The sequence below is a fragment of the Galeopterus variegatus genome, unplaced genomic scaffold (assembly GCF_000696425.1).
Source record: "Galeopterus variegatus unplaced genomic scaffold, G_variegatus-3.0.2 Scaffold7112, whole genome shotgun sequence".
Taxonomy (NCBI): domain Eukaryota; kingdom Metazoa; phylum Chordata; class Mammalia; order Dermoptera; family Cynocephalidae; genus Galeopterus; species Galeopterus variegatus.
The window spans coordinates 104,133-115,190 of NW_007733223.1; the positions used below are offsets into that span (position 1 = coordinate 104,133).

Genomic DNA, 11,058 nt, shown 5'->3' on the forward strand with positions numbered 1-11,058 from the left:
ATTTTTGCCTATTTTTAAAGTAACATATTTCTCGGAAAAATTCAAACAATACAGAAGCATATAAGATGTACTCTAGGGCCGGCCCGGCGGCACACTGCTACAGTGCGCCGCTTTGGAGTGTGGTGGCGCTCCCGCCGAGGGTTCGGATCCCACATACAGACCGGTTCCCGCTCACTGGCTGGGCGAGGTGCGGGTGCGGCACCGAGGGTTGCGATCCCGTTGCCGGTCCCGGTCCAGTACGGGCGAGACACTGAGGGTTGCGATTCGTTGCCGGACACGAAAAAAGACAAAAAGGAAAAAAAAAAAAAAAAAAAGATGTACTCTAAAAACTTACCATCCCCCCAGTACTTCCATCCCCTAATGTCTACTTAACAGTTTGGTATCTCATTTCAGATATTTTCTATAAATATAAAGTAGTGTAAATTCTATACCAAACGTTTTCTATAAAGGGCCAGAGAGTGAATATTTTACTCCAGATGATCTCTGTTGCGGCTGCTCAGCTCTGCTGTTGTTGTACTGCTAAAGTAGCCATGGAAACTGTTATCAAATGGGCATGGCTATGTTCCAATAAAACTTTATTTACAAAAACAGGCAGTGAGTGACCTGCGGGCTGTAGTTTGTCAATCCCTGTTGTGTATGAATGAGATCACACCATATGCACTAATCTGTAATCCAGTTGTTATTTGTTTTTTGGTTTTTTGGCCCAGTAATAGGCCTTGGGCATCTTCCCATATCAGTATTCAAAGACTTGAGCTATCCTTTTACAAGGCTGCTTGTATTTCAGTGGATGGCTCTAATCCAACCTTTTTAACCTGTTCTTTACTGATTGAATGTCGGGGTTGTTGTTTTCAGTTTTTTGCTATTACATAATTTGGAAATGGGCCTCATCTAATAGGACCAGAGAGAAGCTGGTTCTTTTAATTTCCCCATTTTGCAGGGCTTGGGTTTTATTTATTATTATCATCATGATGTTTTAGTCATTTAGTTTTATCATTCACAGCTGAGCTCTGGTTTGGCAGACTGAAGATCTGATTTTGGTCTTAATTCTACCTCTTAATAGCTGAATGGCTTGGAAAGCTCATTTAGCCTCTCTGATCACCACATTCCTCATCTATAACCTGAACATGAGCATGCCTGGCCCTGCCTACTGCAGAGGGTATTGTGAGATACAAATAAGACAGCAGATTGGAAAGTGCTCTGAGAATTATAAAGTGATATTCCTGCATAAGGGGCTGTCATCATGATCATTAACCTTATCATCATTATTAATGTGATGACGCTTGGAATGGTGAGCTCATCTTCCTCTGACATGTGAGTAAATATAGAATAGAATCTGTAGTTGGAATCATTGACGTGATTGTTGATTTTCCAAGCCATGAAGTATTCAGCCAAACAATTCAGCAGCCAATTTATTAAGCTTCTATTATGTGCCAAATAGGGCCAGCCCGGGTGCCAAGTTCTGTGTGAGTTACCAGGGTTATGAGAAGACCAGGTGATGCTCCCTGTCCACCAGGAGTTCAAAACCCACTGGAAATAATACAGTTACCCAACCTATCAAGATAATGTGATACATGCTATAACCAGGGAAGGAAAAACATAATTCCACCAGAGAAAAGGCAAAGTTCAGGAAACCTGCTCAGAGAGAGTGGCATTGAAAAGCATAGGAGTTTGCCACACAGAGAAGGGAAGAAAGGATATTCTGACATATGTAAAATTCTGGGGCAGTCGTACCCAGCTTGGACTCAGTGCTAGTGCAGGCTGGTAGAAGTTTATTCTCCTTCCTGTAGAAGAAAGCTGGAGGTGGCATCCAGGGCTGATGAGGGGCTACACCTAGGCTCCTTTTTTCTTTCTGCTCTACCATGCTAATTCATGGCTGTCATCCTCAAGGTTGTCTCGGATCCAAAATGGTGACTGGGGTTCCAGCCATCACGTCTGAGTTCTAGACTGCAGAAAGGAAGAAGAAAGAAAAGAAGGAAGGGACAATTAGCATTCACTCAGCTGAGTTACCTTCCCTTAAGTAGGCTCTCTAGAAGTCCCACATTTATCCATTAAAGATATTTACGGAGTGCCTACCATGTGCTAGGCACTGAAATACAGCAGTGAACAAAACTGAAAACCTGCCCTCCTGGAACCTACATTCTAGTGGAGAGAGATAGAAAAAAATAAGGTAAATATATAGTAGATGAAAGAGTACTAATCACAGTGGAGAGAAATAAAGCAGAGAAGGTGGCACTGGGGGTGCAAGGGAGAGGAGTGATGCAGTTTTAAATAGCTGCTCAGGGAGGTTTTCACTGAGAAGGAGACATTAAGCTGTCCTGAAACAGTGAGAGAGGGAGCTGTGCAGATGTGAGGACGTTCCACGCACAGACGCTGCAGGGGCCAGAGCACAGTTAGCAAAGAAACAGCAGGAATTGAGATCATACAGGGGACGATTGGAGGCAGCAGGTGCAGACTTTGTAAGCCTGGAAGGATTTTGACTGAGTGAGACAGGAGGCTATTGGACAGTTTTTCAGCAGACCTTATCTGACTTGTGTTTACATCTCTTTGACCAGACCTAGCTGCCCAGGAGGCTGGGAGATGTAGGATTTAGCTGGCACCTTGAGGCCCTGGGTAAAATCTGGGTTCCATTATTGAAGGATGAAGAGGAAAATGGATATTGGGTACCACTGGTGGTTCCACCTCTTATAAGCTGTGTGAATTTGGTTCCAAGTTACTTAATTTCTCTGAACTTCAATTCAATTGACCTGCTTTGAATTTATGAAAAGGACAAATAGAACATAAGACATGGTAGCACTTCCCTGTATCTCTGTGATTCACATGTGGGTCACCCAGTCATCAGTTACATTCTGGCCAGAGCCACCAGGCTGATGGATGGGACGGGATCAAGGTGACACATGACAGGGCACACGACGAAACAACTGAGGGCCACTCTGTGAGCTGAGAGACCATTTTCTGGGTCACACTTGAGTTTAAATGCAGTAGTGCATCCAGGACTGCTCCACCCTCAGCCGTGGGCAAAGACTTAAAGCACGGGATGGGACTAAGGGCTCAAACGCAAGAGCGACTGGACTGGACAGCACCACAGCCTCTCAGAGTCCCATGCATCAGTGACAGGCCAAGTGGTGGCTGAGTGACAGCCTCAAGCAGTGCTGCTCAGGTGTCCGTATCTTAAAGATACTGGTGACAGGAACCACCCCCAGCACATTCCTCCTGAGCCGACATCTCTGAACTCTGGCCCCTTCTAATCTGGCTCTTTCCACTTTAGCTGCGCTCTCTGAATTTCTGAGTCCTTCCGCAAGAGCTGTCAGCACCTCTTTATGAGCCCCTGTCTCTAGACCTCCTTGTTGCCCCCCATAGCGCAGCCTGCAGGACTCCAATCAAAACCTGATACTTGGTAGCATCTCCCTGGTACTGACTGGCCTCAGCTGTGTCCTGCCACTGCCCAGCCCTGATGACAGGCCTCTTGACCATGTGTGATCTTAGAACAAGGAGGACTGAGGAAAAGTGGTAATGGACGGGAGTGAACAATGGCTCGCAAGAGCTGCTCAGGACTTCTAGCTGATGGTGAGGGAGGCTGTGGAGCATTCTCCAGTTATTCAGGGACCCCGCCAGTACTCCCAGTCCTCAAGCAATGTCAAGTACAGGCTTGTCCAGTATGGAGGGATGGAGTGGTGCCTGTTATGCACACCTCCAGGATGCCTAATTGGGAAGACAAATGGATCAGTAACCAAACGGAAAAATACTGCTGCATTAAGAAACTGGCAAGCACCCAACACCCAATACAAAGCCCTGGAAAACTATGTTGGAGACCTTGACTTATCCCATATAACCCAACCCAGAGGTGAAAATGAGGTTTCTACTTCCCCCTGAATCTAAGCATTAGTGCCCATGTACACAGAAGTGCCTGCAAGGAATGGACATGATGGGGCCTGCAGATCAGGTGCCACAGTTGAGGCAAGAGCAAGAGAGGAAGAGAAAGAGCAGTCTCCAAAAGCAGACTGTCACCCTGATTCCCAGCTGAAGATGAAAAGCCAAGGAGGCCTGCCATGCTGAGCATGGGGCGTCAAAGAGGAGCAAAGGGGTGGACTGTGCCTAGGCACTGACCCTTACCAGTGACCCTGCCACAGCTGAGGTGTGGGCCAGGGACCACCAGCTCCAGGCAGAGTGATTCATGCTTCCCGGGGGTAGGAGGGCCTCAGAGGGTCAGCTGGAACTCTTCTCTCTGTGGGTCAAGGCAGGAATGTGGGGAGAGGAGGGGAAATTATCCTCTTCCGTACGATTCCCAGCCCTAGATATCTAACCAAATTTAGAGAAGTTTCTAGACCTGAAGTGAAGAGGACCAGCAATCTCACATCCCCATGTGCTACGTAGCTAGAGTCAGGTTCTCCTCATGGGTGCTGTGCCACAGAAATGGGCTACTAATGAGCCGTGTGTGTGTGTGTGTGTGTGTGTGTTTGTTTTTCTTTTTTCTAGAAAACCCACGGGAGTCGTGTTTTGACCCTGGCTCCATCAAGAATGGCACACGAGTGGGATCTGACCTGAAGCTGGGTTCCTCCATCACCTACTACTGCCATGGGGGCTATGATGTTGAGGGCTCCTCCACACTCAGCTGCATCCTGGGGCCTGATGGGAAGCCCGTGTGGAACAATCCCCGGCCAGTCTGCACAGGTGACAAGAGCCAGGGATGGGGGGTCTGAGGAGCTGAGGGCTTGCAGGGGCTGTCGGCTAGGGGAAGGGTAAGTGGGACATGGTCCTCAAGGCTGGCTCCTCTAAGCTGGGCCTGGTCAACTTGGGTTTGCTGTGAGTGAGAATGGCTCAGGATTCTCCAGGTGTGCCCATCTCTGTCAACATGTCGTCTCTCTCAGATCACTGTCTCCCCATCCCCATTCAGATAGACACCTGTGTCCTCAACAGAGGCCTCCAGACATGCCACACCAGGGCCTCACATCTGGGATACGGGGTTTAAAGGTGGTCCCTGGGCTTTTTGTAAGCAGAAAAGCTTCCTAAGGTGCTCCCCAAGGCTGTGCCTTCAGGGACCAATGCCAGTGTTAATAGTCAGAGGGCAAGGACTAGTATGTGCCCAAGAGGGCTCTCAGTAGCATCAGGATAGGTTCTAGGCCATGTGCCGGGCTGGGGATGGATGTCCTTGGGCAGGGCAGGGCAGTGTCCACGGAACTCCCCCTCTCCGCGCTAGTCACCATCTATATCCAGGCAGCCTCCCCAGGGCCAGAAGCTCGGGCCAGAAGCAGAACAGAGGATGGACAGCTGATGAGAGTCCCACAAGGTCACCTGGCCCTCTCTCTGGTTTCTCTTTCAGCCCCCTGTGGGGGACAGTATGTGGGTTCAGATGGAGTGGTCTTGTCCCCCAACTACCCCCAGAACTACACCAGTGGACAGACCTGCTTGTATTTTGTCACCGTGCCCAAGGACTATGGTATGGGATTTTTTGTTTATATGTCTTCTGACTCTTCCCCCTCATTCCAAACTGGGCAACTCCTCTGGCCCTGCCCAATTATTCAGTCCCATTGTGGAAACAATCAGAACAGCCTCCCAAACAGGACAGCTGAGTGCTGATGCTCTGGAACAGCTGTGGGACATTCCTGACACAAGAGGGAAGAAGGGCTCGAGTGAGGCCAGCCAGCACCCCAGGGTCAGAGTTGGTGAGGAACAGGCCAGCAGAGGGAGGGCGAGGAGGTGCCTGGGGGCTCCCTAGTATAGCCCAGAGTGCAAGGAGGGAAGGAATGGGTGGAGCTGGCCTAAAAGTGCAGGCAAGGGAGACTGGGAGCCACATCATTCCGGTGTCCCATCAGAGAGCCAGAGCCTGGTGCAGCAGCTATAGGTAGGATGAGCAAGAAAAAAGTGAGAGGGCCCTGAGAAGACAGAGAAACCTCCAGATTCCAAGAGATCCAGGCAGAAAGAACCAGGCCCGTTGGCTGGTTGGCATTCAAGAGTCCTGCCAGCCCTGGAGACATTCAAGAAGATGAATGTCTTCGGGAAGAGCAACGAGGTGACCCTCCTGACTGCCTTCTTCCTGGGTCTAACAACTGCTTCTAAACCCAGTTGATGTTGGCTGGGGCAAAGGGCATCTCCATGTCCTGACCATCCAGAGAGCTGGCTACTTATTCCCACAGATAGGATGGGGAAGCACAGGGCAAGGCCTGACGCCGCAGTCATTCACCAAACGTTTAGTAAGCACCTGTCAGGGGCCATGCACTCTGCCGGGTCCTGGGGCTACAGTGATGAGAGAGACATGCTCCCTGCCCTCTGTCAACTCCCAGTCCCATCTTCACCTCTAGCTCCAGCCACGCATGCACCCACTCCTGCCCTAGGACGTACACACTTACGTGCAGGTACACATGTTCCCCAACATACTTAGGTGGCAGGAACTTTAGACCTGCAGGATCGCAGTCGGGAAAGTCCTGAAATGTTGTCCAATCCAACCCGCTATGCAGAGCAGAGTCCTTAATAGGTGGGCATGCAGTTCATCCCAAGTTCCTCCATGATAAGCCACCCATGCCTTTGCAAACAGCGAACCCCACTGACCTAAAACCTGTATATGGAGAGCTGGCTCTAGGAAGGGTAGTGATCTGTCCCAAGCATCTTCTCTTCATGAATGATGCTAAGCTCAGGGATCAGGGACAGATTTTTCCCTCTGGGCCTGGACTATTTGTCCCCCAACTCAAGCCTCAGCTCTGACATCATCTTCTCAGAGATCTTTCTTTGATCCCTTATCTAAAATATCCTGCCTCACCCTCTTATTCTATCTTATTACCCCCAGAACTTAACACTATCTGAAGTTATCTTATTTATTTATTTGCTTAAATGTTTGGAGTTTTGGGATTTGAAGGATTTTTTTTGACGGTCTCTTCCCATCATAATGTACACTCTGTGAAAGCAGGAATCCTGCCTGTCTTATTCACTACTGCAAGGGACAGCAAGGAGACATCTGCCACCAGCCCCAGCTCGGTAGCTATTTTCAGGACACGGAAATGTGCTCTTCCTCCTTCTCCTCCCTTGCTGCTCCTCCACCCATGGGCTGAGAGCTAAGAATCTCTCACTCCATTCACTGCTATACTCAGCATTGCAAATGCTTTTTTGTCAGGGAGTCAGCTCCATGGCCCGAGTCCCTGATATGTGTGTGTGTGCATACATGCATGCACACACACAACACACACACACATCCCACCTCCTACATGCTCGAGGCTCTGAGCCAAAGTAGAGAAGGGTCTGCCCTGGCTCTTGCCCTCAGACGCACCAGGCCAACTGGGAAACGGGTGCAGGCAGAATGAACTGGGGTCTGGCAGACAGCTTAGTGGGAGATTTGCCCACTGAGGCCCAGGAATGACCCCAGCCCCTCCAGCAGTGACCGGCAGAGAGGGGAGGCTGAGGAAACCCCTATGGTTCATAGCTGATGGCCTGAATAGCCATCAAATGGGTGGCTTAGGCCTTATCTCATCTGGGGACTCATAAGGACAAAGCCAACCAGGTTTTTAGTCCCCCTCCTCAAGCTAGCTGAGTGGCCTTGGGGAACTCTTAAACTCTGAGGCTCAATTTCTTTGTCTATAAAATATAGATACTATGTGGAAGAGTCATGTTCAAAGAAGAGGATGTACATGGCAGGCATGGTAGCTGGCACCCACTAGGTGCTTAATGAGGCTCAATTTCTTTGTCTATAAAATATAGATACTATGTGGAAGAGTCATGTTCAAAGAAGACGATGTACATGGCAGGCATGGTAGCTGGCACCCACTAGGTGCTTAATAAATGTTATTTTTCCCTCTCCCCCGGGCTGTGGCAGAGGGCCATAAGGTGGAGAGGTCTGCCTGCTCCACGGACAGTTGCCACTTCCCCAGCACAGGCTGCCACGCACAACCTCACGCCTCTTCATGTGGGAAATCTTGTATACAGGGTCTGCCCTGATCGGCTTAGACCTTTGAAGAAAAAGCAGGGGAGAATGTGAGGTCCTGAGAAACACCCCCCATGGGCGTTCCGTGGGGTCACATGGAAAATGGGGGGTGTTACCAAAAGCCCTTTCATGACCTCAAGAAGCTGCTGTAGCTGCCGTCCAGGGAAGGAATAAGGTTAGCTCAGCACCAGCTCCACTAACCTGACCTCTGGGTACAGTCAGCCCTTGATGTCATCTTGATCCACATGGAGAAGGCCATCCGGGCCTTCCCAGCTCCCACATCCGCAGGCCTGGGCGTCTGGCTCACGTGCTACTCAGCCGGCAGGAAGGCTCAGCAGGCAGCCCATGAACCAATGACTTCTTCTGGGCTGCCCTCCTGCTGGCCTGTGGCTCCGACCCCTGTGCCCTCTCGCTGCCCCCAGCATGCCCACGAGGTCTTCCACGCTGAGGTCCCCACACCATGTCTCCTCCGCAGTGGTGTTCGGCCAGTTCGCCTTCTTCCACACGGCCCTCAACGATGTCGTGGAGGTGCATGACGGCCACAGCCAGAGCTCCCGGCTCCTCAGCTCCCTCTCGGGCTCCCACACAGGTACCCAGGGCTCTGCCAGCATGGGGGCGGGGGCGGACCGGGCATCACAGGCCGGCTGAAAGGAAAGGGGCCCTGGAAGCACAGCTTTGTGTCTGTCATGCTCTGGTGCTGTGTCTACCACAGGATGGCCAGCTCCTGAGAGCCCACACACAGCAGGGGCCTTCGGGAGCCACCCTCACCCAAACTATGTCTACACCGCCCCCACGTGGTGCAGTCTCCTGTTGGTTAATATTCAGACCCAACTCCTTTCCCTAATTGTAAATATACTGCATTTTCATTGTAGAAAACTTGGGGACAAAACAAAACAATTGTATACAGACTTAAAATAAAAACCACCCAGAAAGAATTGCTAAGATGTGGTGCATTTCCTTCTAGTCTTTATATCTTTAGATTTAATCTTTTCTTTTACATATTTTATTGAACCGATCAATATACATATTTTTATTGAAAGTCACTGTGAGCTCTTCTCTGCCATTGTTTTTTCTTCTATAGTAGAATTTTTTAAATGCTTCATAGTAGTATTTCATATAGTTATGTAAAATTTATGCAATGAATTCTCTACTATTGAACATTTAAATTATTTCTAATTTTTCACTCATATGAACAGTGATTCAATATATTATCCATATATCTTTATACACATCTCCGACTGTTATCTTAGAATATCTACAAGTAGAATTGCCAGGTTTCAAAAAATATGTGAGATGTTTAAGGCTTTTTGTAGAGATTATCAAATATCCCTCCAGGAAGATCTTGCCTCTTTGTTCAGCAGCAGTGAGTAAGAGGGCATGCTTTATTCTCATAAAAACTAGATAATTAAAAAAACAAGTGTCATCAGTTTGAAAAGTGAAAACGGTATCTCATTTTCTAATTTGCCTTTTTGTATTACTAGTTAGGTTAAAACCTTTTTACAATGTGTTTATTGGCCATGCATTTTTTATTTGTGGGCTTATTTGTAAATATGTGTCGATTTTTCTATTAGCACTTTTTTATTACTTATTGAGTAGAGCTACATATTATTATAAGTTATCTATGTTATATGCAATAAAAACCTTTTGTCTGTATTATGTGTTATAAAAAACCTTCCCTTCCAGTTTTCCATTTGCTATATAATTTTCTTCAGGGTGCTTTAGTGTCAGAAAATTTAAATTTACCATGACATGAAATCTGTCAATGTCTTTCTTTATAATTTTCTCCTTTGCTTTTATGCTTTTATTTATTTATCAAATAAATATGCCTCTGTGTTTTCTTTACTTCTTAGTTTCATTGTTTTGCTTTAATACCTTCAGAATTTATTTTGGTTTATTATTTGATATAGGAAATCTAACCATATTCTTTCAAATATAGTTGATCAGTTGTCCTAGCAGGATTTCTAAATGCCAGATTTACATATACTAAATTTTTATGAAGTTAAGGGTCTGTTCCTACACTTTTTATCCATTTCCTCTAAGTGTCTGTTTATTCTTGTATCAATTTTGATTATTGTAACACTATAATAGTGTTGAATATTGTAATAATTTTAAACTTAAAGGGGTACTTCGAAAACATCATGGAAAGATTCATATTACCTTTTAATTCTATTTTTCCACAGACTTTTTGAAGTATCCTATTATAAGTCCCCATAGTCATTATTTGTTTTGAATTTTAAACTGGCTATTCTTGCTTACTTTTGCATCCAAATAAAATATAGAAATATTTTGTCAAAGTGAAAAGTATTGCATCAAAGTTTTGACTGGAATTTTATAGAACTTAAGATTTTTTAAATTTTTTATTTATTTATTTATTTATTTATTTTTAATGGAAGATAGTTGATGGTACATGTCTGTGGGTACAGCATTGGATAGCAATACCTGTGTGCAATATGTGATGCTCAAATCGAGATAATTAGTTATTCAGCATTATACGATGCAATTGATTTTCGTGGCCCTTTACCAATTCCTCCCTTGCCTCCGTCCCCCTTCCTCTTTCCCACCTCTGATAACCTCAGTTCAGTTCTCTCCTTTTGAAGATTCGAAGTATTATTGTGATTGTTGTATCTTTCTTTCTTTCTTTCTTTTTAGCTCCCACTTATATCTCTTTCTGTGTCTGGCTTATTTCACTTAACATCATTTTCTCTAAGTTCATGCACGTTGCTGCAAATGGCAGAATTTCATTCTTTTCTGTGGCATAGTAGCATTCCCTTGTGTAAATATACCACATTTTCTTTATCCAGTCATCTGACAATGGACGTTTAGGTTGGTTCCAACTCTTGGCTATTGTGAATAGAGCTACAATAAACATGGGACTACAGGTGTCCCTTCAACATGATGATTTCCATTCCTTTGGGTATGCACCCAGCAGTGGGATTCCTGGATCGTGTGGCAGTTCTATCTGTAGTTGTTTGAGGAATCTCCATACTGTTTTCCATAATGGCTGCACCAATTTACAGTCCCACCAACAGTGTAGGAGGGTTCCACTTCCTATGCATCCTTGCCAGCATTCGTTATTCTCTGTCTTTTTTTTTTTTTTTTTTTTGTCTTTTTGTCTTTTTTCGTGACCGGCAATGGATCGCAACCCTCAGTGT

The 11,058-nt window shown here is 46.5% G+C and overlaps 1 protein-coding gene across 1 annotated transcript in view; it reads left to right on the top strand.

Annotated features, from left to right (window-relative positions):
- The window catches only part of LOC103607093 (CUB and sushi domain-containing protein 2), a gene marked incomplete at its 5' end in the record, with an annotated part of 107,636 nt that extends 98,983 nt beyond the window's left edge, over positions 1 to 8,653 (top strand). The window contains 3 exons of the mRNA XM_008591645.1: positions 4,474 to 4,668; positions 5,318 to 5,434; positions 8,382 to 8,653. Of these exons, the coding sequence (XP_008589867.1) occupies positions 4,474 to 4,668; positions 5,318 to 5,434; positions 8,382 to 8,554 (485 nt within the window). The remainder of the gene's footprint in view (positions 1 to 4,473; positions 4,669 to 5,317; positions 5,435 to 8,381) is intronic.
- Between the last annotated feature and the right edge of the window lie 2,405 nt (positions 8,654 to 11,058).